Raw genomic sequence first — 26,122 nt, 5'->3', positions numbered from 1 at the left:
ATGTCTGCGACTATCTGAAGTATCGGGAGCCAAAGCGAACGGTAGGTGACACGAAAACCTGGGGTCCTTCAAAGGCAATTTTTTTTCCATTTCAAGAGGGAAAAGCGCTGGCGTGGTTCAGCGCCTGGCCAGGCTGGTGCTGATTTTGTGATGGGATTTTTCATTGCCTCGCTGATTTTGGTGTTTGCACAGCTCTTCTGGTTAGCAAAACCCCATGTGTGCCTTTTCCAGCAGGAATTCGATGTTTTCAGTTTGAAACTTCTTAGAAGAACTTGTAATTACAAGTTACTGAGACAGGTCGGAAATTGGGCAGATGCAGGCAACACACCCAAGTTATTAAATTAAGATTATAAAATGGGAAGAAAATAAACAGTAGGCAAGAAGTAAATACAATGAAACTGAATGAGAATAATTTCTAGACTTTAATAGTGAATTGTTATTATTATTATTATTATTATTGTTATTATTATTATTAGCCTACTTAAAATTTTTACCTCTACGCAGCAACTTTCTCTGCCCCAGGTAAGAGTTTGGGGAGAAGTTTGAGCAAACCCAGTCCCACCATTTGCAAGACTAAGCAAAAAAAAAAAAAACCTAAAAAAAAAGAAGTTAAAAGAAAAATAATTCTCTTGCCAATACAAAGAGAATTGAAATCAGTGTAGAGAGGGCCCCCGGGTGAAGTCAGAAGTGAAACTACAAGAGCAGAGGGGATCGTTCCCGTCTCAGCTTTTCCAGTGAAATCCCGTGCTCGTGCCTGACCTTTGCATTGGGCTGATCAACCTCCTAGCTGGTTTTGTCATTAGTGTTTGTTACTAATTAGTATTTGGGAGGCACCTAGCGGTTTCATGGCGACTGGGAACCTGTGGGAAGGCGAGCGGTGAGAAATATCATCAGCTGTTAATTATCCCTGATACTGCAGGGATGGGCAGCGGGAGAGGGGGGGTCACTCCACACCTCCATGGGTGGGACTGGAGGAGACCCCCGGCTTCACTGGGGGTGGCTGGACGGGGGGCAAGAGTGTCTCCTCCACAGTGGTAATGCTGTCTGGCGGTGGAAGGTCCTGGGTGTCCTTGCCTGAGCACTGTGATCCTGCGGTACTGTTGCCCTCGGTGATGGTGTTCGCTGGCTTAAGGTCTTCTTGACACGCGTCCTCTTTGGGAGGTTGGCCGTCAGCAAGAAGGGGACGTGGCCAGGGCCCTGGCCAAGCTTGGGTGATACTGTTTTCCTATCTAGAAACCACTCTGATTTCTTTTTAGGCTGAGCAGCCGTCTTCAGCAGGCATTTTTTTCCACATGTAAATGCGGTGGAGATGCTCGTGTGGGTGAGTTGGCTGCTCAATAAACCTCGTGAACTTCAGTCTGCTCAAACACGCTCTGGACACGGGGCTTTGGAGCAACCATGTGGGGAATGACGGGGTCCCTGTGTCTCCAAGTGCCAAGTGTCAGGATGCTCTGTCTGTCCAGTACAGGGGTGCTGGGGACAGGTCTTGTCCCTGTAGGTCACAGTCACCTTGGCACCTTCCCATGAGTGAACCTGGGAAATCTCAATGTTAAATTAAGTCTTTCTAAAGCTTGGTTTACATAATGCGTATGGCTGGGAGTAACAAGCACCCTCTTCTCACGCTGGAGACTTTCCTGTAGGCTGTGTTAGAGCCCAGATGAGATCACTGGTCTTCACACCAATGGGTGGTCCATGGACTTCTGGTACCACCACGTCTCAGATGTCCCCGTGCTCCAGCAGTGGAGGTGTTGAGCATCACCTGCGTGCGTCCCTGGCAGGTTTGGTTTATACCCATCGTCAGCGCCTCTGTCATCCTTCTTGCCTGCTGGAAAGCTCATCCCTGGCTTGGCAGGAGCCGCACACGCTTCTGCGGCTGGGATGGGAGTCGTTGCCTTTTTCTTCTGATGACCTCAAGTAGAAAACACTCCCGCTATTCTCATCTAGAGGGTTCAAAAATCTCAGATTCTTTTTTTTACTGTTGGGTTTTCCCCCTTGCCGCAGGAAGAAGCACTGACCTCAGCCCATCCGCGCACTGTTTGTTCCCGTGGCAAGGCTGCGGCTGAGTAAAAGGGTGAAATTCCTCCGAATGCTCACGAAAAATTTTGACGCTACTATTTTTTCAAGCTGCCGCCAGCATCCCTGACCTGCGTCTCAGTGATTTTGCCCCGCAGTCAGGACGGGGGTTGTTTGCAGACCCCACAGTGGGCATGGGGGGACAGGGGAGCCTGGCTCCTGGGGCTCAGCTCTGCCGCGGGACTGGAGAAGATGCCCTGGGTAGAGCTCAGATTTCCTCCTTGCAGATATTTTTTTTGTTATTATTATTTTGGTTGTTTCTTGAGGGGAAGGTGCAGCTGAGGAAATAGGCAGCGCATTCCTCCTGCCCAGGGAACTTACTTGTTCCCTGGTGGAAAATTCATCCCTTTTGGAGGCTGCCCTTACGGATCTGCAAAGGCAAAGGATGAGGATGGGACAAAGCACAGCAGCCTAAAGCGTCGGAGATCATTTTCCTGTGTGCAGGGGGAGCCTGGGCATGGGTCCTGCTCCGCTCAGCGTTGCTCCCTCCTCTTTATAAATACTGAGGGACATTGCTGAGCTTGGGGGTGTGTGAGAAAGACAACGTGGGGGTGATGTAGGGGACTGTGGTGCCGTGCAAAAGCTGGGGGTTTGGGTTTCCTTAGCATCAGCTGTATTGGCAGGAGGAAGCAAAGATCCAAAAAAAAAGGGGCACGGGTATATTTATGGGTCCTTGTGCGCTGCAGATGTTTCGGTGTGATGTGGAGCTTCTTTTTTTTTTTTCTATTTAATGAAAATTAAATAGGAAACTGCCAATGTCTTGCCCTTTGTTTAAAAAAAAGGCAAAAAAAAAGGCACTTCCTGCATTTTCTGTTGCTCTGAAGTTAATAATAACAGACAGCGCAGGTAGGCAGGCCTGCAGTTATTTTTATGGCGCATTCCTTTGTGAGACGTGTTTTCAGTTGCTTCTCCCATTGCCAAATTTTAATTATTTGGAGTGAAATTTTCCACGCTGGGTGCTGCTGGCTCATTTCTAAACTGTACGTGTGTTTTGCGTTTCACCAGAAATTATTCAGCTGTCTTTGGGAAGGCGTTCAGGGAAAGTAGGTTGTGGGTTTGGGTTTTTTTTTTTTCTATTTTTTCCTCAGGTAAAACAAACAACTCGGCCCTCTTACAAAGCATCTGGAGAGTAAAGCTGACTTTCCCTGCTCTGGGAGAGGAGCTGGGGCGAGCGGCTTCTGTTCCTCCTGCAAACCCCAGGCAGAACTGGGGGCCTCTCCCCTTGACAGAGCCAGGATGAAATTCAGAGGCAAATCATGGGGCGGGGAGTAGCTGTGTGCAAATAAATAAATGGATTTAAAACCTTTCCCCCCGTGGGGAGGGCTTTGGCAGTGGCGGATGGGGGGGTCCTGGCACCCCTGTCCTGCGCTGGGTGTCATGCCCGTGGGAGCAGATCTGAGCGTGGCGTACGTGGATGCAAATCCAAGTGATTTGAATAATTGTTTTTAATCATAATTTAAGTGATCAGGCAGAAAGCCCATGCTTAAATCTACTGAAATCTCATTTAACATTTTTATGGTTTCTAGTTATTTTTTTGTTTTGCAGTAACTGTTAAAATGTGGGGTTTTTTTCCTAATATAGTGCAGCCCTTTCTATAAACATGGATTTCTCAGGTCAGTTATACATCTGCTTGGACTCCTAATTTTTGACACTTTATCCTGTTAGGAGATGTTGACTGATACATTTCTCATTTATCACATGATTTACTTTTCGCTTACGACTTGAGTCGAGGAGCATATGGCCAGAAACCACATTCTGCTTTCATGCATTTTAATTTAAAAGATATTTATTAGCGTTAGTTAAACAAAACTACCTTAAACATACCCGATATGTACAAAAGCAGCTTTAGGGAATCATATTTTGAATTGTAAATTATTTTATGTGAGAGATTGTATGACTAATTATCCAGTGTTTCAGAGCCCTGTGCCCGTCCTCCCTTGCTCACTGACTGGCAGGCAGATGCAAACTCTGCTCCTCTGCTTTTTCTATTATAAATGAAGAAGTCACCGAATTAAATTACCTGGGTAAACTGGTGCGCAGGAGATTTCTCTTTGCCCTTCCCAAAGACGCTACTTTGTCGAAAGCTGCTCTGACCCATTTCGGCACATTCTGGTTGCTGGCGGTAAAATGGTGATTTCCAGCAATTCACCACTTCGACTTGCTTACTATATTTGTAGTCCTTAAATACTGCTTTTTAGACTCTAAATGCAACATTTTCTTTTAAATGGATTAATAGCATGGCCTGCAAAAGGCATCATCCCTTCACATTGGATTCCGAATGGGTTTACTGTAAAAAATAAAAGGAAAAAAGCTTATTTCAGCCAGATTTTTAAAAATATGTGTGTGGATCTCCCAGTTTTTTCCCATCCTGAAGGTGAGCCCCAAGCAGAGCAGGAGAGGAGGAGGTCGGTTGTCTTTCGGGTGGGGTGGTGGGCTGGAGGCCAGGGGTTGCACATCTGCACGGGGTGCAGATGTTCTGCTGAGCATTGAGGTGGCAGTTACCCAGGCTGCCCCGGGGGGGTCCAGCCGGCTGCAATGGCTGGTTCTTCGGGCAGCACAAGGGGTGCTGCCACCCAGCCCTGCGCCAAAGACACGTCCACTGATTCGAGTCCTCAGGTCTTTGGCGTCAGGGTTGTTTTTGAGATTTGCTTTGTGACTGCTGAGGGTCTGAGCCACCTAAGAGGGTCCTGGGCATCGTACCACCGTGGCTCTGCCTGTTTCCGTGGAGAGCTGAGGGACATCAAATGGCTCACGTAGGTCAACTTCTGTGCACTTTGCTGAAATATTTCCTTTTTTATTAAGCTTGTAATTGTGTTTATTTTGCAACGTTTGAGGAGAACACCACAGTGCTTCTTTATTATGCTTTTTCACCTTTGCATACCCTGTACGATTGGAGATTACCTTCCTGTGCTTTGGCTGGACACGCTGTGGTCTTGGGTAGTGCCCGTGCCGGTGATTTATGATTAAATCATCTTGCGGCCTTAGGATGGGCTGGGTTTCGCTGTGCTTGGCGCTGCACAAGTGCTGAGCTAAACAGAGCTGTTCCTGAAGAGTTTCTAACCAAGACAAATTGCTGGCACAGGAAATTTGCTAGTTAGTTGCATGTTTGGAAACTGGAACAGTGTGTGAAGGTGTCTCTGGCTGGCACTTTTGGTGAGGATGGGCTTACTTAAGCATCCAGAAATGTTTAAGACAGCTAGGTCTGATTTTGTTCAGACTTTCCTTGCTGTTTTGGTCTAACAGATCCAAACCAAGAAGTCAGCTGTGGGCTTGCAGCAGCCCAAAAACAACTGCGCCAGCTCTGCCCATGTCCATTGGTGGGTTTTTAGCGTTGCCTCCATGGGAGATGCCTAGGAGATGCCTCCTCTCCAAGAGCATCTTGGCTGGTGTGAAACCATCTAGATTGAGAGCTCTTACCTCTTGTGGTTCCCTTTTTTTCTTTTTTTCCTTTTTTTTCTCTTTTAAAATAAGGAAACTCCGTAACACTGGTGGGGTCACACTGTTGCACCTCCCTTTCTGTGCTCTTCATGCACCTCTTGTCCTTTGCACTGGTATGTGCTATGTTCTGAGAGAGGAGAGTCCATGAATTGCTCATGAAAAGAGGTCAAAAAGCAAAAAAATGGCATTATAAAAAAGAAATAAAAAAAAAAAGACAGAAAGGGGAAATCAGACAGGGCAGACACACACAGAATAGGGAAGGTAAGCAAAAAAAGAAGTAAATATTAAAACTGTGTATTGGCCCCAGAACATGCTGTGCAGTTGGTTGGTGATGGTTGGGAATCGCAGAGGCTGCAGTCAGCACGTCATTTATTTCCAACAATTTGTTCGCTCAGCTCCAAATACAAATATGAAAAGGAACATAAAATGAATTACATGCCTGATCCTTCAGAGTAATACTTGCATTAGGTTGGGTGGTAAATCACACCAGAGGCACCAGCTAACGTGTGTATAACCAGGAATAAAATACGGCATCGCGACATCAATACGCTTCATATTGGGAGAACGATCCCTGCACGACGTGTTCTCAGAATGAATTTATATGTAAAGAAATTCTTGTTTATGTGGAGGATGAATAACTTTTCTGTCTCAGACAGTTTTCCAAAGTTTAGGTTGGCTATGTGCTTCCCAAACTGAAATATTTAATTTTTGGTAATATTTGGGTAACAGTTGGTGTTGCAGCTGGAGTCGTCTGGCAGATGACGTGAAGGCAGAGTCAAGGCTGTGCTTTTAGCTTTGGCTTCTCTATTTTGCGGCTTTCATGAGCACTTGTCCAGGCAACCTTTATGTTCAGCGGGTGTTTTTCACGTGGAATTATAGTTGCAGGAGCCTGGGCGATTGCTCTGTGATTGGGGAATGTTGGCTCGCAGGGTGACTTGCGGGGTTGCGTTGTGCAGAAAGCTCTCTAAATGGACGGGAATTGTAGCCTACCCCATCACTAGGGGATTTTGGATAACACCGGTGCCCCAGCAACCCCACAAGGTTTCTGCCCTGGCTGGATATTAATTACTCTTTTTTTCTTTTTTTTTTTTTTTTTTTTTTTTTATGCACAGATCTAATCTTCTAGAAAATGCCCCGAAGGTTTGAGCAATCTACCAGTTGCAGGAACCCATAAAGCCTTTTTTTTTTTTTTTTCCATTGTGTAAGCATGACAAATCATTAATTTTTGATTGATTGCTTTGAATTATGGGTGCTCTGACATCCTTTCTGTAGCTGAACAGCTGTATAACAAATGAACATATCAGTGCTCACAAAAGATTGGAGATCTAACAGAAGCAATTACATTGTCAGCTCCTCCCTTCTGGCTTTTCCCAGGCAATGGAGGGAGGAAATTTTTTAACAGAAATTCCTCAAGTGTCTAACAATAATAATAATAATAATAAAATACCTTTCTCTAATTGAATTAGATTTTTATCTCTTCATTTCCAGTGGATTTCTTAAACCTTGAGAAGCCAGGATGTGTTTCTGCTTTGTGTAACTTGGAGAAACCCTTTGAACAAAATTTTACACGAAGAATTAAAAAAATAAAATCAAATTGCAATTTTTGGTTGCTATTCCTTTAAGATTTCAGAATTGCACCAGTGCACTAAATGTGACCTCCATAACTTTTAAATTAAGAATTTATGCTGGCTTGAAATTTATGAAATATTTCAGCATGAAAGAAAGCCTTTTTCCCCTCAGGAAAATTGAGCAATAAATCACAGCACTCTCGATTTACTGCCCTACAGCCAGCCAAAGATAGGATTTTTTTTTTCCCTCCCCCCCTCCTTCTGAAAAAAAAAAAAAAAAAAAAAAGGGAAAAAAAAAAAGTAATCATATAAGACAGCTTAGCTGCTATCCTCCCACTCTCTAGAATTTTTAATTTCAGCTGTTTCTGCTTGGATTTATTTCCAATATTCCTGCTCGGCTTTTCAATTTCCTCAGTTATTAAATTTTAATTCAGTGCATTAGCATTTAAATTAAAAAAGGGTTTATTTTATCGAAATCGTTGGCTAGCCCCCATCCTGCTGCACATGAATTGCCTGTTTCTGCCATTTGCACAAAATGTGAAATGCAGCTAATATCTTTTAACTTGTGTTTGCACAAATTCAGAAATAAAATTTCTGTGTTTGGAATAATATTGTCTTTCCAAGGAAGCTTCTCATCAGAGAGCTGGGGGAAGGAGGCAAAAAGGAGGAGACCCTGGTTACTCCCTGCTCAGCCCCTTCTAACGGCCCGGAGGGGCTCAATTAGACAATTCATCACTAACGAAGGGAGGCGCGCTGGACCTGCCCCTCTAATCCAGGAGCCAGGCCATCTCAGCTTGGACATACCATTGAATTTGGCTATTTCTGCCTTATTTCCCTCCTGCAAATTGCATATTTTTGCATAGGAGGCATAGTTACTTTAGACTTTGGTAAAGCACAATAAAATAATTGCACAAGAGCAACTGGAGGGAATCGACTCAGAAAGTCTCCTCCATGGTGGGGCTGTGTCCGAAATCCTGCCTCGGCCTCCTGCAAACCTGGATTTTGGTGCACATGTCCCACCAACACTGAGCACAGGGCATGTGTGGAACTTAGAATGGAAAATCCCCAGGTATTTTGGGTGCAGTGTTCTAGCAGGAAGAGTTTGGAGGCCAGTCTTACCTTTCTTAACCTAAACAGCTTTTTATTTTTATGTCTTTTGCCCCCTTAGGCCGACGAGAGCAACAGCAGTGGGCGGAGGAGCTCTTCCAGCAGGTAGGTGGATGATTTTCTCTGCTGGGGTGGGATGTGGTGAGCAGACATGGCTCTGCTTGGTTGCAGCTCTCCATCTCGGAGACGGGTGGTGAAAGGTGACCACACAAGAGCGATGGGCTGGGAGCTGTTAGAGCACTGTGTCCATACACCCATTTTTGGATTTTGCTAAAAAGATAGATGCAAGGAGGATCATTCTGGCCTCGGGGACTGCAAGGAGACGTGGTTTGCGTGCAGTGCGGGGTGGTACAGCTGAGTCTGCCCAGCCCTGCGCCCACGCCGTGGTGTAAAGACCATTGCAGGATGAGATTCTTGGATGGAGACCTTGGGCCATGCTGCGACAGTCGGGAGTGGACCCCCCTGTTCCTGCGCAGGACAAGAGGAGAGGGGTGCCCCACCACCCCAGCCCCCTCCGATCCTGCTAAGGGATGTCTTTGCTGGTCCCACGTGGGGGACTCTGCTCCAGGTGTCCCGTTTGCTGCCACCCCCAGTGTGCGTGGTGCTGGGCAGGGTGCCTGGGGCATGCAGCAGCTCCCCGGCTGGCGTGTCCCGGCAGCCCTGCGTACTGCGGAAAGGAGGCGCGCAGCCCCGGCACGGGCAGCAGGAGGAAAGCCTGGCACAAAGGAGAGGGATGTGCTGAGGTTGGGTTTGCCCTGTGCTGTGGCCTCTCCATCTCCTGCTGATGCTGTAGGGCATCTTGCCTTGCTGGGATGCGGTAAAGATGGTGCTTCTCAGTCCCTCTCCATCTCTGTCTGGTGAAGTCAGTCCAGAGCTGTGAAAGCATGGATGAAGGGGCAGCTTTCCTTCCTTGACCAGGCACAAATTCCTTTTAGCTGGCTTTCCTCTGCAGAGCAGCACTGATGTGCCAGGCAGCGCTGGGAAAGTGGTGGGAGCCGGGAGCAAAGCATGGCTTTGGTGACGGTAAGATTTACCTGGTCCCGTGCGTGCTCGAAGCCAATTGCTGGTTGTCTGCCATCCACAAGCAAAGTGGCAAACTCACCTCCCAGGTTTAAAAGATTTTGTGGTAAAAACAGGTGGAGATGTAGAGGATGAGATGCCAGGCTGGAAACAGGAGCAACGCTGAAGATGCACCAGCGAGGGGAGCGTGTGGCCTGGGAAGGGGAGCGGGCTGCAGCAGAGCATGGAAACATCCATGAGAGTTGGAGAAGATGGTAGGAAAGTCAGGGAGGTGCCATCGCATGGTGGGATGATGCACAGCTTGTTGTGGGGACTGCCGAGCACCTGAGGCACATTTGTGGGTTACATCAGCATGGATGGGGGATGACGGACAACAGAAAACCAGAGGCAGTTTGCCTGCTGTGGAAAAAAACCAGCACGGTATGGGGGCCTGCACCCTGTCCTAGCATCATCTCTATCAGTGTCACCTGTTCCTTCCTCAGTGAGGGGGCACAGCAGTGCAGGCAGCCCCCGAACGCTGCAGTGACACAAGCAGCGAAGCTGTGATGGTGTGGCAGAAGCCACCGCTCTCTCCGCATCAGCGTGGTCTGCTCGGAGCGAGTCCACCGCCAGTGCGCCCAGACAAGTTTTACCGGTCACCGCTACAGGGCTCGGCACTGCTCCCCTGCCCAGGGCAGGCCACCGGTGCTGTGTGGAGCAGACCCTGGTGAGACACGAAGCTTTTCTCCGGGCACCCACAGCCCTCGGCAGTGAAGCAGCAAGCACCAGTGCTCCCCTCCAGCACTGCCTGTCCCCTTCTTGAGCTGCGTTTCATGTTCTCCCCTTTGCACTGCCGGCGATACCGTTTCTCTGCTAACTGTATGCCAGAGCACCCTCTTGCTCCCTCCGGAGACTTGAAAGCGCTGCTGAAGTTTTATCCCTCAGGTGAAACACATCCTTCCATGTTAAAAGCCTGCTTTGTTCTTCTGATCTCCGAAATGCTGCGGTGTGGGTCCTCCCCCCACCTCCTGTTGCTGAACGTGTACCGAGTGCTCCCCGCCACGACAGCCACGGTCCCTGCCCGGCGCCCCATCTCTGCTGCTTAGTGTTTCAGAATGAAATACCCTCCTTTCTGGCGGCTTTTTGGTTCGGCAGCGCTGCCGGGCATTGAACACCTCTGGGGCACCTGCTGGGTTGGGCTTGGCAGTGGGGAGCAGTGCCAGCATCAGGTGTCTTACGTGGAGGAAAACTCTTTTCCCAGTTTTGGGGTGGCTCATCAGTGTGGTCCAGTGATGCTTGCTCTCGGGATGCTGGGAATTAATCTGAACAAAGTGCTGGAGGGAAAACTGGGCATAGGCTGAGGAGCAAGGGGAAAGGAGCCTAGCATTGCTTTCTTCCCCTAAATTCTTTATTCTGGCTTGTAACTCAATTTTCTAGCTCTCACCAGAGGGTTTTGCAGAGCAGGTGGGTGAGTGCATTCTCCCTGTGGGAGCTGACCCCTTGGGGTGTCCCCTGTGGGTGTCCTCCCTTCCTGGGCGTGCAGGAGGTGCCCTTGGGGCCGAGCGCCTAAGCATCCTCCTGGACGTGAGCGATGGCCTTCCCAAAGGCAGGTACCCAAGCACCCATCGGGGTGGCAGAACTTCCTTCCATTATCACTGTTATTTTGTACATACATAGAGAAGAAGTGTGAGGCTGGCCATCATTTTTTTCTTTTAGAAAAGTGGAAAGAAAATCCACTTCAGCATCTACCTGACTGAACAAAAGATGGTCAAAAAAAGGAAGATTACTAAGTCTGTTTTAAAAAAATAAAATGGAATAAAAATTTAATATTTCAAGAAAGCTCTATCAGTGACTGAAGGTTGAAATGTGGCTTTGATGAAATCTGTGTGGTCATTAGTGGCTGGAGATACAAGGTAGATGTTTTTCAAAGTTGTTGCTGCTTGAAACTCTCGCTAATTGGAAACTATTGAGGAAGCTTTTAACGATTAATTTATATCAGTAAAAAATATAAGCAAAATAAGGTTGCCAGGACAACTTTATCTTTCTGCAATTTATTTTTTTTTTTTACTATAGTATGCTTGATCTTAATGTGGTGACTGTAGTATTGGGTCGATCCTATTTTTATTTATTTATTGTATTGAATTGATTTTATTCTGTTTCAAGTAAATGTTTAAAGCTCTGAAGGCACAGGATTTTTATGATCTTATCACCCCCACAGCTCTGATCGGGCCTGTCTGCTGCCTTTGAAATAACACGGTTCAGCGCATGCAGCTGTTTGCAGCTAAGAATTAGTGGTGGCAGAAAGCACTCACTGTTCTCCTACCTTATTAACTTGTGTGTGGTTCCTGTACCTCACTGAATGCTTATTAATGGGAAATTTTTAAAAAGTGAAGAGAATTATTAGTAGCATAAAACCCCCTTCCTTTAAGGGAGCTAGAAGAGAGATGGCTGTTTGCCTTGGAGAAGATGACAACTAAGAGACAACATGACAAAGCTGTGCATGTTTTTGAACACACCAGAAAAGGTAGATCAGAGACTTCTTTCTTCCTTTTGCAAGAAAAAAAGAGACAGTCAACAAAATTAAAAGGCAGCAAATTAAAAGCCAATAAAAGGCGGGATGTTTTCTTGCATGATGGGCAGTTAGCTGCTGGAGCGCATTGGGTGCTCAAGGGGGGCTCAGAAGGGACTCTACTGGTAGATGGCATCAGTAAGGGACGTGGGCTCTTGTGGATGAGGCATGTTGCCTGGGGATCAGTTACCCTGCTGCTGTCTACTGGAAAGTTTCTTGAAGCTTCTTCTGAAGCCCCTTCTGCACATGATGGACCAGATTCAGTATCACGCGCTGGTGTGAGTCTGTGTGACAGTCCTGGAGGGCTTGGAGGGACTGGAGGGCAGTGTGGGAACAGTGTTGGGAGCTGCAGACCTCGGAGTAATCGTTGGGAGCCTCCATAACGCTATTGTAAAACTAAATACTTACAATAATTAATGTCAGCATTCAGATGGTGGGCTCTGGATCTTGACAAGAAATAATTGAAAAACCAAATGTGCAATTATGTCTGACAAGCAGCGTGTGCTTTTCTTGGTCACCAGAGCCTTGTGTAGTCATGTGTTAGACACGGTTTTATATAATTATTATTGTTTATATGGTGGGTGTCAGAGGAAGGAAGAATTTTAGTTTCAAGTCCTCTGTTGGCTATTTATTTTAAAGTCATTAGATTTGTTTTCAGACTTAACTACACTTAATGTGCGAGACTCCTGCTGAATAAATCAGACCCTGATATAGGAACTGCATCTGTTTGTGGAGGGAACGGAGCCAGCTGGAAGCTCAGCCCCCGTCTGCACCAGGGCTGTCACCAGCCGGGGAACCCGCTCGCAGCACAGATGTAGCTGTGCAGAAAAGCATGCTCCGCTCCCAGAACGGAGGTAAAATCCCAGACCTTCTAGGGTTATGAGCTGGCTGTGAGGGCACGGACGGGTCTCGTCTTTATTGCAGTGTTAACAGCCCTGTGATAGAGGTCCTGAAAAGGGTGGAAGGTCTCTTGGAAGTGGAGGTCCAGCAGAAGGGCTCTGCGGTGCTGGCCTGGAGGGAGGCAGAGTGCTGTGCAGGCAGGATTGTTTCCAGTGGGTCCTTTAGGCTGGGGCATGGATGTCTCCTACCTCTGACGTGGTGCAGTTTTCCCTGATACACCAGACCAAGCTGTGGTGCCTGGGTAGTCTGGTTGTTTCACTCTCTACTTTAGAAGATGTGACTTTCCAGCTGGAGGAGAAGGTACCGAGGAGTGGTCGCACCTGCTTTCCTCCTTCTCAGTTCACCCTTCTCCAGCCTCGCTGGTGGCACTTTTCCCTCTCCTCCCCACGTTTGCAGACATGTCCTCCCTAGCAGCTCCTGTAACCCAAGGGAGGCTCTGCCCTGGGATGGTACCAGCTCTTCTGCAGGCTCCTCTCCCAGCTGACCAGTCCTCACCAGGTTCCCAGCATTTGGGGAGGACAACCTCCATGCGTGCCCAAGCTGGAAGCTGTGGTCTTCCGAACCTTGGGAGAGGGCTCCACACCCTGTGGAGGGACAGGGCAAGGGCTGAGTGTTTCCAAGAAGCAAAATTATTTAAATTGTTTCCCCTTTCTTTAAAAGGCCACCTTTGGGATTTTCAGTCCCAGAGCTCTTCATAGAGCTTCAGACTCATCCTGCGTCAGAAAGAGAGAAAACTATTAATAATTAGACAAGGTATTTAATAAGCTGTGGTGCTCTCTGAAGAGTTCTCACCAGCCATCTTCAAAAAGAAACAAACAAACCAACCAGGACAAACCCCCCCCAAAAGTCCCCTCTAGCCAAGTTAAGGGAAGTGGATAGCTGAGTTCTGTACTGCAACCAGCACAGAAGCTGTGGGAAACCCAGGCGGGTTTCCTTGAAACCCAAAAGAAGGTCAAATGTATACATACAAAGAGACAACAGTGCTCAGACACATCCCGGCTCCCATGGGACTGGCATATTTTCTGTGTAATTCACACTGATTTGCCAAACACCAGACCTCGGAGGGCTTTGGATGGCATGAGGTGGGGAAACGTCCCTTTCTGGAGCTGTAAAGTACTGAGTTGCGGTAGCTATAATGCCTTCAGCAAAGCTGAGTTACCAGGAAATTGTTTTCCTTGGGTCACCCCCTCTCCTGGCCAGCTTGGGGTTGTTCTGATAATGGCATAGAGCCTCATAGCTTGTTTACGTTAAATGTATGTGTATCTCCAGCAGCAGGACATCTGCCACCTCATTTGTATCACTCCCCAGCTGGAGAGTTTTCCCAATCTCAAGGTCCTGTCTCCTTTTCTGTCTGTCTTTTCCCATTGCTCACTTTATCCCATTCATCTTGTGGCCGTGCCGTGCCGTGCTGCCGCCAGTGGGTCAGTGGCATGGTCCGGCATAGGCTCCTTGTGGCCATGTTGGGGGACCTATGGACATCTGTAGACAGTTGTCACCCCCTCAGTCATTTCTTAGTCAAGCAACATCGAGCTCTTTCACTGATATAAATAAACCCTTAATCTATTCTCTTTGTTTTTCCCAGAATTTCTTTGTTGACATTTCCACGCTTGAAAATTTAAAGACGCTGGCAGCTATTCTATTATCATCTTAAATTTAGTTTTAACCTGCATCATTTGTATGTCGCATTTTTTATCTGACTGAATTCTTTTGCTTTTGGCAAACAGTGCGCTTTTGTTTTTTGTTGGATAAGCCAAATTTTTTTTATATTTGGTTAGACTTTCCTCTTCAAACCATCCTCAAGATATTCCTAATAAGGGCTGAAGGGAATTTGTTTTGCTAATACCTTAGGAATTCTTTGTGGCTCTTGACTATTGTTCTGGTTTGTATTTTAATGTTTAATTTCTAGAGGAGAGGCAGGCTGATTTGGTCCTGTAGTTTACCTTTTTTGAAGGATTTGGAGCTGCCAAGCATCCCTTGAGGAATGCACGCATGATTAAATTCCTCTTACACTTACTGAAGGAGTGCTTGTTGTCAGGAAAGGTGGTGTGTTTTAGTAGACCAAGATAATTGCAAAAATTATGCTCCTTTTTTTGTTTGTTTTCCGTGGATTTGAGCACTGACACCACACCACACCATACCACCAAGTGTTGCATTAGTTATTTTGGGGTTTTTGAAAGCTGTTGCCTCTGTTTATAAGAGCTGGCAGCCCTTAGAGGCAGGTAGTGATCCTACTTGAGGCATCTCTCTTCTAAAAAGCCTTTATGTCTTTCTAAATTTATGAAGTCCATAACAATATTGGTATTTATTGAGCAAATTTCTTCCAGGAAGACCTAAATGGCAGTTACTGTTATACTAATGCCTGCAGAAGGATGTGGCCTCATCTTCTGATTTCAGTTTATTTTGGGGGGAGAAAGCAGAAAACTTAAATGAGTCCCAGATAAGGACAGGGTTTTGGGCTGCTTCTCTTGCCTCAGAAATTTTCTTTGCATGCCCGGTTAGTGTCATGTCCCAAAATCTAATTGCTTGATTTGGAGCACAGGCCTCCCAGCCTTTGAGAGTTGCACATGCATTCTGGTTAGCTTCAGCTTATTTTGGTCAGTTTATAAGTGATCAGTACATTCAAGAAAGTCATGTATGGCAAAGGGTGGATCCACCAGCCTTCTGAAAAAAAGCAACCAGTCAGCCAAGGATACAGCCTATAGAACCATGGACAAAACAAGTACAGAGATTTGAAGTAACGCTTGCAACGTAGCAGTGACCTTGAAGTACTTGAAGCGTGAGGTTCATATGAGCACATTGCATGTGGAAGATGCCCTGAAGCTCTGACCAGCTTTTTCTTTTTTTCTGTTCAAGCAAGTCTTCGCTCCTCTACTGCTGGTGGAGGAAGGAGTACCCATTACTTAAAATAACTTCAGAGAATGAGAGAAGAGGTTTTTCCCGTAATGTTTGCTTTCAGAGGTTAAACCCACACTTTGAGAATGTGCCATGGCATCTTGGAAAATGGTAATTGTGAAGAGAACTGAAATCTCCTGATGGAACATGAGTGACCATGAACTCCTTGTACAACTCTGTGACCAAGAGAAGATTTGGGTTTCAGCAGACACATGCACCAGCATGTGCAGCCACCGTGTGTGTTATTAAGGGTGCTGGCATACTTTGTCCTGCTCCGGTGTCCGTGCTTCGAAATGTGGACAGGTTCCCAAATGCTCATGGAAAGAGTCAAGAATTAGAAGGCGTATTTTAGCACGTATACAGTATACATTAAGGAAGTGTGTTTGCTTTGCTTCATTCAAGAGACAGCAGAAGAGGTTGTTCCCTCCTATGGTTGCGTGATTCCTAGTAACAGAATTTCTTTTCCAGCCAGCCAAGTGGATTCTGGCTCAATGGCTGGAGGCAGCAATCCACGCTGGAAGTATGGTGCCTGTTTTGGAAAATAACTACTTGGAGGAGAGACTCAGAAACGTGGTGGTTACTCCAGCACTTTATGCATCAAAATCAAGACAGTCTTTATAAAAGAGGCACTGGCTCAAGCTGCAGACGTAATTTAGTTTGGAGAGAGGAGCAGCTCTGTGAGCTGTGACACAGGAGCTTGGGTTGGATGTGTCACTTAGTCTCTGTGGCTTTCAAGTCTGCAAGGAAACATCTGAAAGCTGAAGCAGGAGGCATGGAGACTAGAAGAAAAGCGCTCAGCTGTAACACTGGAAAAAATAGCTCCCATCTTTTCCCTCTTTGAACCCTGAACTTGAAAATCTTTTGCCGAGTAATATCTGCGAAAGAGGTGTCCCTGATGAAGGACACCAGTGGGTTCCTCTGCTTCCTGACCATCTCCACCTTCCTCCTCCTGGTGTAAGGCACAGTGCCCACGCAGCTGGGCTGCCCCAGGGAGCAAATGAGAGCTATGGAAAGGGGTAGGAAGGCCACCAGAAATAATTTATCAGACAAGCAGATTTTAAATTTACATCTTTCTTTTTCTGTCTCTGCATCATCTCCATGTAAAATGAGAGTTCATTTACATCTGTTTGCCCATTCCACTTCCCTTAGCTCCTGTCATGGCAGGAACCTTCTGGTTCTTTTAAAACCATGGCAGATGTGTAAATTGAGTCCAGTTTCAGCCTCGTCCATTATTTGCTTCCTTTTCTTTCTGACAGCTGAGGCCTTTTGATTTGGCATGGGAGGAGCCAATGGCACATCGGTTTCAAGAAGTTGTAACATCGTACTGATGATACTGTCCTGGTGGGCTCTCCAAAGCATGTTCCCTCAGGTGCCCACTGCACCGTCCTCATTACTGTGCTCTTACAAACCTCTTGGGTCCTGCAGACCAGAAGAGTGTACCAAGGACTGTACAGGAGTGTGTTTCAGTAGTGTAAATGGGCACACAGCATGCTCCACCAAGGGGGAGCTGGATATCAACATCCTTGATATCATCCAAGGCATTAGTGATGTGTCTCTGGTTCTTCCAGCTTGAGTGGTGTCCAGGAAAAAACTGAAGATGCTCCACATTTGCTGCTGGGGTGGAAGAGCTTTGTAGGTGTTGATTCAGAGTGGTATGTCCTCCTCCACATTTGTTTCCTTTTCCTCTCCTTTTGAGGAGAAAATACACAGGAGCTGTTGTTGAAGACTGATTCTCTACTGATCTCACTTTGCCCCTCCCCAAAAGCTCAGCAGGATGTGTGCTATAAAAATAGCCTCATTAGAAGCCATCTGAGTACATATGCAATTGCAGATCACTCAAAAGGGAGCACAGAGCATGCATGTTTCTGTTGCTGTCTTCAGAGAATTACATGACAAATTATTCCTAGCTGGAAGAAATGTCCTTTTATAATTGGGGTTTTTTCTCATTCTTTCATAAGGGAGGAGTGTGTGTTTTTTAAGTAGCTTTTAGTCACTTTCATAATTTATGAGAATGCTACTCCACATCAGAAAAAAGCAAACTGCAAATGCAAGTTTCTTCTGGCTGCAGCAGCTGACAGGCCCCATTTGCTTTCAGTCATTGCCAGTTCCGCTTATCACAGCCAGAAAGAAACACTCTCCAAAGGTGAAAACAGCACCATATCGCAGCTCTTCAGTTTGTACCCCCTTTTCCTCCTTTCCTTCTTCCACAGGAGACCAACTGGAAGGGGGGCCGCTAGCTTCATGGGCAGTGTTACCGTGCAGAGGAGACCAATGTGAACAGTCGGCTGTTTCCTTTCTGTCCTTCCATCTGGAAGAGCTCCTTGCATTGCCCTTGTGTTGCTCCTTGCATTGATGCTGGTGAGGCATCATCCAGGCTACTCAGCTTTATAGCCAAAGCTGGACTTCTGGCACAGTCATTTGTCCATGTTGTCTTGCTGCATCATCCGTCTGTGCTAAAGAAACGCATGAACTATCATGGGTGTAGGACCAAGGGAAGCTGTACCTAAATGGGTCCAAGAACCCATTTTTACCCCTACCTTTCCCGTTCCCCACAATGAGTCTTCATCAAGGCCTCCTTAAATCTCTTCTGCCTTCACATGCTTGTATTTGACATGAAAGTGGCCGTAACGTCATCGCAAGATGAAAGTCTGATGATCAAAGCAGGCAGCAATGTTGAAATGAGCATTGTGAGATGGCAGAGCTGGTAATGCAGTAATTGGCTATGTGGCCTACTTAGTCAGAGGAGTGATACATGCAAGTGCAATGTTTGTTTGCCTCTTTAATGTTTAAAATCCATAGAGTCTGTTCTGGAAGGTGAAACAGTACCTCACCTGTAGGAGCAGCCAGGCATGCCATTGAGTGACGGTGTGAGCAGTGTGTGATCCCAAGGCTTCTGCCTCCTATCCTCGGCAAGGAAGAGCCTCTTGGATTGCTAAGCTCCACAGCTCAGTAGAGACAAGACATTAGACAGTAAAGGAGGTTGGTATTCCTCAGGAAAGCTCAAAGACATGAAGAAGAAGTTAGATGCACCCTGTGGAAGGAGGTAGGGTTTAAGCCAGATGTACCTGTGCACTCTGCTAATATCTGGTCTGATTTCTCTGAGAAGTTTTTGTCCTATGCAAACAGTGCTTTGTTTGAAGAATGTCCTCTTCCCAGGGAACGTCATTCCATGGATGTTACATGCACGTTGGACCTGCAGAGGGAACTGCAGCTGATCCCTGGAAGGCCACACTTGAACACTGTAAAATTGCATTGTTTCACCCAGAAAAGTGGTGGCATGAGGCTGGGGACTGCGCTCAGAGCCACCATGAGAGGGATGGCTGCAGGTCTCCAGGAGTGGGATCTGACTCATGGTAGGTTCTCCCTTGGTTCATGTGCGCTGCTGTCTCCACCAGGTGGAGGCTCTGACCACATCACTGTTACCAGTGCGTTACCCAGCAGTGCCCCACAGGAATTCGGAGGATGGGGCTGATCTCTGTATTAGCACAGTGTGAGCTCTGTGTCTCGTGACTCATGATCACAGCGCTCTGAGACGTGGTTGCTTCGTGGTTTGTGTTGGGGAGTACTTCTGCTTCCAAGGACCAAGTACCATTATTTGACTTAGCTGACGTCCCAGAAGCTGTGTAGTCCTCTCTGTGTGCCCCCACCCAAAACCAGTAAGACTTGCTTCCAGCCTTAGGATCTGCAGAACTGAAAATTCACTCCTGTTCTTACTCATCCGCTTTTTGACAACTTTCTAGCAGTTGGGCGTCAGCTCTGGCTGTGCTGCAAGCGGGAGAGGAATGGCAGAACCAGGTCTGGACACAGGTGGTGCTGGGGCCTGATTTCTTCCCTCCACCAGACAGCAGGTTCCCTGTCACCGCGGCTCTCAGAGAATTTCTGGAGAAGAATTGTGTTGTGGATCTGCTGCTGCTTTATCCTCATCTCTTGGAGGCTCTCTGTGCTGCTCGCAAGCAGGGGAGGCAAAATTTGGCACAACACCGACCAAGTGCAGTGTCGCAGGCTTGCGAGGGATGCAACATCCAAGCACCAAAGGGCTGGTAAAGCAACAATTCTTTACTGGGTCACCTCTCTTGGGTCAGCGCATGTGTTCCCTCCCGGCTAGATGCCATGCTTGATGGAGACTCTGGTGAATGGTGTCTTCTAAGTGAAACGAAACCTGGTTCTGCTGTGGCTGTGCACGTACCCCTCTCCATCCCATCTGATCTTTGCCAGTGTCATTAATTTCCTTTCCTTTCCCGTTTTGCTCCATGATGTTGGTACTGTTTCCCCAGCCAAACCAGGAGGCTTCAAACTTCGATGTCCCATGAAGGTCATTCCTTCAGCCCAGCTCCCCCCTGCACCCTAGGGACAATTATACCCAGGCTAGCGCAGCATCGCTTCAGCAAATTGGGTAACTGAGCTTCAGACCCCAGAAGCCTGGACTGATCCTAGTTTTGCTCTAGCCACAGGAGCACTAATGGGATTTCATGTGGGACCAGAAGAAAGTGATGCTAGTTCTTGTTAGGAGCACCGTCTTCTGCCATTGCTGCCACTGCCTTCTCTCCAAAGCTGTGTAGCCCCCAGCAGAGACATCGAGTGAACTTTCTGAGAGCTCAGACCTGCTCCCAGAGGTTTCAGTGCTGCTCCGTTGGGGGTACTGCCATCTGCAGCAGCAGCTCTCTGTCAGCCCTGCACCTCCTGCCCTGGAAAGGGACCCACCTTACTACCTGGGGAGCTTTTTGGTTGCAGTGTCCAAGCAGAATGAGAGAATGAACTGTCACTGGACAGTCGCCATGCGAGTGATGATCACTGCAATGCTGTGCTGTTGGGGACCGCTCTCTCTGTCACTGCTAGCAAGAGGCCGGTAAGAGTCCATCCCATCGCCTGTCAGGATTTCATTTTGCAGTCTTCAGATGAGTTCTCCTGTGTAGTCTGTCCATCAGTCCTTTGAAGGCTGTAAGGATGGAAGTGAGGAAGACGTTATGCACGTACAGGGAAGGTAGGAGGGGTCCCTTGCCTTCACCTGCTGTTAGCAGCAGTGGGTGATGCCCCTCTCATGCATCATCTGAAGCAGTCAGAGTCTTCTGGCTCCTCTGTCGCCTGCGTAGCATATCCAGAGGAGAAGGAAGGAGGGCTGGGACTGTGTTGCTGTTTGATTACGTTTATTTTAAGGTATTCTGCAATGCCATAATGTTCCTCTGGACATTGAGCTGGAGTGAGTCTGCAGCTAAATTTGGCTAAAGCTTGACATCAGCCAGTGGCTAGAAAATCTCTGTGAGATAGGAAATAATAAGAGCAATGTGAGAACACAGCTCTGCTTTCTTAAGCAAAACAGCAATGGCCATGAAAAAGGTAGCTAAAACTGCTCTCAGGTGGTGTGGGACTGATTCCAGCCTGGTGCAGGTCAACAGCAAAGCTTGCATTCAGGGATGGCGTCTCCTGCATTTTGGCTTGCACAGTCCAGACGCTGGGGCCCTCGGTGCTGTGAAACAGGACCTGGCTCATGCAATAAAATGCTGGCACCTCAGGGTGTCAGCAGAGAATGTGTGTCCTGGGGCTGCCATGGCAGAAAGGGGTGGGAGCCAGATACGAGGGGATGCTGCCAGAGATGCATGTATCAGCCCTTCTTATACATATACATGCATATATATGTGCATGTGTGTGTATACAAACACACGCATTTATATATATATATGTATGTATATGTATTTTTATAGATGCGTATAATCTGAAAAAAAATCTTATTGCTTATAATTTATTCCCTTTTCACCAACTTAGAGCTCTTTCCCTGGGATCTGAGTGGGAAATGGGTCTGTGCAGACCTCTCTGCTGGGTCACTGGGCAGTACCTGGCCTTGCACACGATCATAGAATCATTTAGGTTGGAAAAGACCTTTAAGATCATCGAGTCCAAATGGCAGGGTGCTTGATGGGGAGCATCACGGGGCTGTGGGTTTACCTCCCTGACACACGCAGTGGGTACATCTGTAGCCATTCTGTAACCTGGGTCCATCTGCTGCCTGCTGCCTTCATCTCTCCTAGAAACTGTCTGAAGCCAGAGAAGGTCTCTGTTTGTTGTAAGATTGTTGTAGAAATCCAGTGGTGCTATGTTTTTTATGGTTTTGCTTATTTTGTTTTTGAGAGGATCAGCAGGCTCCTTTCAGGGCTTCTGTACTATGAAATCATGCAGAAGACAGTTGCTAAAATATTTGGGGCTGGTGTCCTTCTGTCCACCAAGTACCTGCTCAGGCTTGTAACATATGGGGCAATGTCAGCGGAATAGTATTGCTTTCAATTAATATTTGCAGGTTTAGGCCCCACCTAGGAGTAGACAGCCCAGCCGGGAAGTTACTTTCTTGGCAGAGATGGATCCAGAAAGTCAATGAGTGTAAAGAGCACAGTTTTTGAGGCTCTATTGGTCTGGTCTAATAATTCATATATTCCTACAGCTTCAGGCCACCAAGTCTGGCCAGTGCACATCTGTACTGAGCCCAGTAACCCGGGGCCAGCCAGATACAGATACTCTGGGTTTGAAGACTTGGAGAGATTTGTTCTCCCTGAGCACATCCTTTGGAAAATGGTTGTTCCAGTGGACCACCATCTGTGCTAATATTTTATGCCTCATTTCAACTGGTTCCAGCTTCCAGCAATGAGCTCGTACTTCACTCTTCCCTGCCAAATTAAGGGAAGATGGTATTTTCTCCCCATGAAGATGATAACATGCTGCAACCAAATAATCTCTTAGTCTTCCTTTTGGCATGAGAAACGGACTGAAGTTGTTTGGTCTCGCAAAGTCATAAAGTATCTTTTCCCAGTCTTGAACCATTTCAGTGTCTCTTTCTTGAATTGTCTCCAGCTTTTCTATTCCCCTTTTAAAAACAAAGGCGCTCGGTCCATCTGCAGCACACTGGGACTGGCTTCACTACGGCTTCGTACAGAGAGAAAATTACCTCCTTGTTCAATCTCAGGCGCATGTATGTGAAAATTGCATTAGTCCTTTAGGTCAGAGAGTGGCTCTGTGTGGCTGCAGTGTGACTTGCCTGCTGGCATCATGGCTGAGCACTGTGGGTGCTGTTTTGTGGGTGCACCCACATTCCTGGGCACGTTTGACTACAGCTGCTCGTCTTGGGCAGAGCCAGTTTACAGAGTGATGGATCCACTGGTGTTGGTGTCACTTTCACAGTCATTGCTCTCCACTCCTCCATGGGTAACCCATAATTTTTAGCAACGGTGATGTTAAATTTAATTCCAGAGCATTAATAAATCTGTCGCACATCAACCATTTCAGAAGCCCTGTGGAAATACCTCTGCTCAGGAGCAGTACACATTGAGGACAGCATTTTGCTTTGCAGCACGTGGCCCATTGCTTGCTTCAAGCTGTGTAGTGCCGATTTGTTTTATATCTGAATGTGATGCGATGCAAAGCCGGGTGCCATCGGAGGTCTTTTACATTCTTACCCAATGTATAATCTCTTCAGAAAGTTGTATCCTTAGCCTCACTGCTAGTTGTATTAGCTTTTAATTTCACATCACTTGGCTTCCGCATTGATTTTTGTGTTGTTTTGTCCAGGATTGGCAAGTACAGGTTGCTGTACCATCTATAACTGAGGCATTTTGCCTTCACTTTAGGTGGAAAGCTGGCTTTCACTGACTGCTTTCACTTTTCTGCCTTCCAGTGAGAATTGTACTGGATTGATTTTGATCTTCCTCCACTGTCCTCACTGAAGGAGGGATGTTTTTTCCCTTCACTCCATGGCTTTTGCTGCCTTTATCAGTGTTTTCATTTCACACCTTCTCAGTTTGATTGATTTGCAATTAGTCCCACCCTTTGCTGAGTCTTTGGTACTTGTGCTCCTGGCTGCTCCCTTTCACTCAGCTTTAGAATAGGTGCTCAAACCACACTGCTGTCAGGTGAGATTGATGGACTTTTTGGACATCCAATAATATTACCATAAAGATGGTCTGGTTTTCAACCATATTTTCTCTGTCTTAATTCATCTTTCTCATTTGTAAAAGCCCTGTATGATTTTGGGAGCATGGTAGGAGGGGAGGATGTGTGAGGTGGATGGGAATGAGTGGGGAGGCAGGTCAAGGCTAATTCTTGCTGTTTAGGGGCTATTAATTGTACATTTCATTCCACAATGAGAATGAAGGGATGAATAATAAAATATCTGGTGATATGATGTGACCGACCCATTTTGAAATAGCAACTACATGTCCATGTAGGAGGTTGTGCAGTAATTATTGCAGATTGTTCTCTTCGTTCATCTGTTCCTCTCATCTCCGTCCTCCCAGGATTACCCGCTGGGCTCTTTTGCCTTCAGTTGCAGCATTTTGATTTCTCTACCAGCTCCATAACCAGTATCAGAAACTATTGCAGGTGTTAGTTTTCTAACATTTTAATTCATACTTTGTTCTGACTTTCTGTGATGTTCCAAGCAATGGGATTTCCTTCTGTTTCGTTATTGCATGGTCTAATAACTCTCATCCGTAAGTTCAGCCTATTTTTCACTTAATTATGTCTATTACTTCTGCTTAAAACGTTTTCAAACACCTTCGTCTGTTCCCAGTGTTTACATGATTCTAAATATGTCACAGTCTTTAAAAAAATCTCTGTTTCTGGGTAGTCTAAGCTATTGTTATATATTTAGTTCTTCTGATTTGTGCACAGACTGAACCAGCAATTATTTTATCTTTGCATTGTGTGTTGGAATTTATTAATAACTGGTCTTAAAAGCAGGGAGCCCATAATGAGTGGTGGATGGTACATTTGGAAAAGCTCTACACTCTGGATAATTACCTGGTCCTCATCTGTCATGCTCAAAATCCCTCTGCCTTTTGCCACCATATCACTTGTTGACATTGTTTTACAGCTTTGGGGGGGTCCAGTTTCCTTCCTTTTCTTAAGGGGTTTTGAATATTTATTTATTTATTTAGATTGTTTTCTCCCATGAATTTCCATCTTTCTCTTTCCAAGATGAAAACACATACTCTTTCCTTCACCTGTTTCTAAATACACTGGACCCCTCATTTCTTCCCTCTGCCTTTCCCCATCCATCATGCTTTCTCTGTCATCTTTGATACTTGCATCTGTCCATAACGTAAGTCTCCCTAAAATATCATTATACTACATATGCTCCCTTTGATCATCACCATATATGTTAAATAAGACCATACAAATACCATAGGATGAGAGGTAGGTTGCTTTGCAGGGTTAAAAGAGAAGATGTGACAGTAGATGAACCCATGGAGAAGTACACAGGGGCAGAAATGGCTCCAAATTAAAAATGTCAGGAGGATGTGGTGTTTCCTCTGCATGTATGGGCTAGTTTTGTCATAATACTTGATGTCAGGACTGCTCGAGTTGTGCTCTTGGCCTGCTAGGAACAAGGTGAAATTCTATGCGCTTGTTTAGTGGTACAGTCTGTTTACGACTGCTACTATTGTTTGGGATGATTAAGGTTATTTTCATTACTAGCAAATGGATTTATTACTTTTGTCTGGTTAAATTTTAATTATTTACCATATATGACAGATACACATACCTAGCCATACTTATTTTAAATAAACTGCATTAAATTAAAGTACCTTTAATTAGGTCCTAGTGATGAGAAAGTGAGTGCTTGACAATGAGGATTCATGTTTTCTCCTCTTTTCTGCCCATTCAGGGAGTGTTTGAAGAGGAGCCCGCACAGCCCGAAAGCGGAGGGCTCCGATTCGGTGACATCTCAGTCCTCACCCAGTGAAGAGGCTGGAATGATGACTGAGGTGAAAGTGAAAACAGAGGTACCAGATGACTATATCGAAGAGGTGATCTGGCAGGATGACACCAAAGATTCCAAGAAGAACATAAAAGACGGGCCAGGAGATGTGCCTGCAGAGATCTGCGTGGTCATAGGTGGGGTCCGCAACCAGCAGACACTCGGTAAGCTATGGGATAACGCACCCCATCAGTCAGTTCCCTGAGTCCCTGGTGTGCGGAGAGGAACAAAGCTCTGGAGGGCTGTTCCTGGAAGCATGGCTCTGCTGGAGGGACCAGAGCGAAGGTGCACATCAGTCTCAGGCTTATTTACCTTCTTTAACTTTTGCTATCTGTTTGCATCTGGTCACCCCTGAAGACTCAACCAAGATCAGGGTAACTGTAAGAAAAAGCTTATTATCTTCTTTTGACGTGTTAAATGACTTGCCCATCAGTCAAATGCAAAATTTGTGGTGAACCCAGGGCTGGTGGTTGGTATACTGGGCATAGATGAGGAGGCATTCAGGAGGAAAGCCTGAGAAACCGTTGAAATGTTTTGAGGAAAGTTGCTGCTTTCTGTAAATAGATTTAGCTCAAAAACAGGTTTTACAGGTTGCTGTTTGTTTTTCTGATTGCTAGTAACGTTGTGGGAATAATTTTGACTTTTGGCTGGCTGTGGTGTGCCATTTCCAAAACAGTACTTCCTATCCCTACCCCATCTCAAGCTGTGATGCGAAGCAGCTTTTTCTTTTTTTCTGTGAACTTCAGACTGTCCTCTCCTTCTGCTCCAGGGAAAGGGCTTTCTGTGGGATCCTGGAGAGGCACCACTCTTGCTAAAGGGACTCCTCTGTTGGCT

The 26,122-nt window shown here is 46.4% G+C and overlaps 1 protein-coding gene across 2 annotated transcripts in view; it reads left to right on the top strand.

The window, feature by feature from the left end:
• ZNF618 (zinc finger protein 618) overlaps positions 1-26,122 on the top strand; it is a 131,246-nt gene that overhangs the window by 30,267 nt on the left and 74,857 nt on the right. For both annotated transcript variants that reach the window (XM_010564632.1, XM_010564633.1), the window contains exons 2-3: positions 8,248-8,291; positions 25,196-25,452. In XM_010564632.1, coding sequence (XP_010562934.1) covers positions 25,284-25,452 — 169 coding nt within the window. In that variant the 5' untranslated portion in view covers positions 8,248-8,291; positions 25,196-25,283. The remainder of the gene's footprint in view (positions 1-8,247; positions 8,292-25,195; positions 25,453-26,122) is intronic.

The sequence above is a fragment of the Haliaeetus leucocephalus genome, unplaced genomic scaffold (assembly GCF_000737465.1).
Source record: "Haliaeetus leucocephalus isolate CR32 unplaced genomic scaffold, Haliaeetus_leucocephalus-4.0 Scaffold183, whole genome shotgun sequence".
Taxonomy (NCBI): domain Eukaryota; kingdom Metazoa; phylum Chordata; class Aves; order Accipitriformes; family Accipitridae; genus Haliaeetus; species Haliaeetus leucocephalus.
The sequence above is the reverse complement of the archived record's forward strand: the minus strand, read 5'-3'. Positions and strand labels throughout refer to the sequence as shown.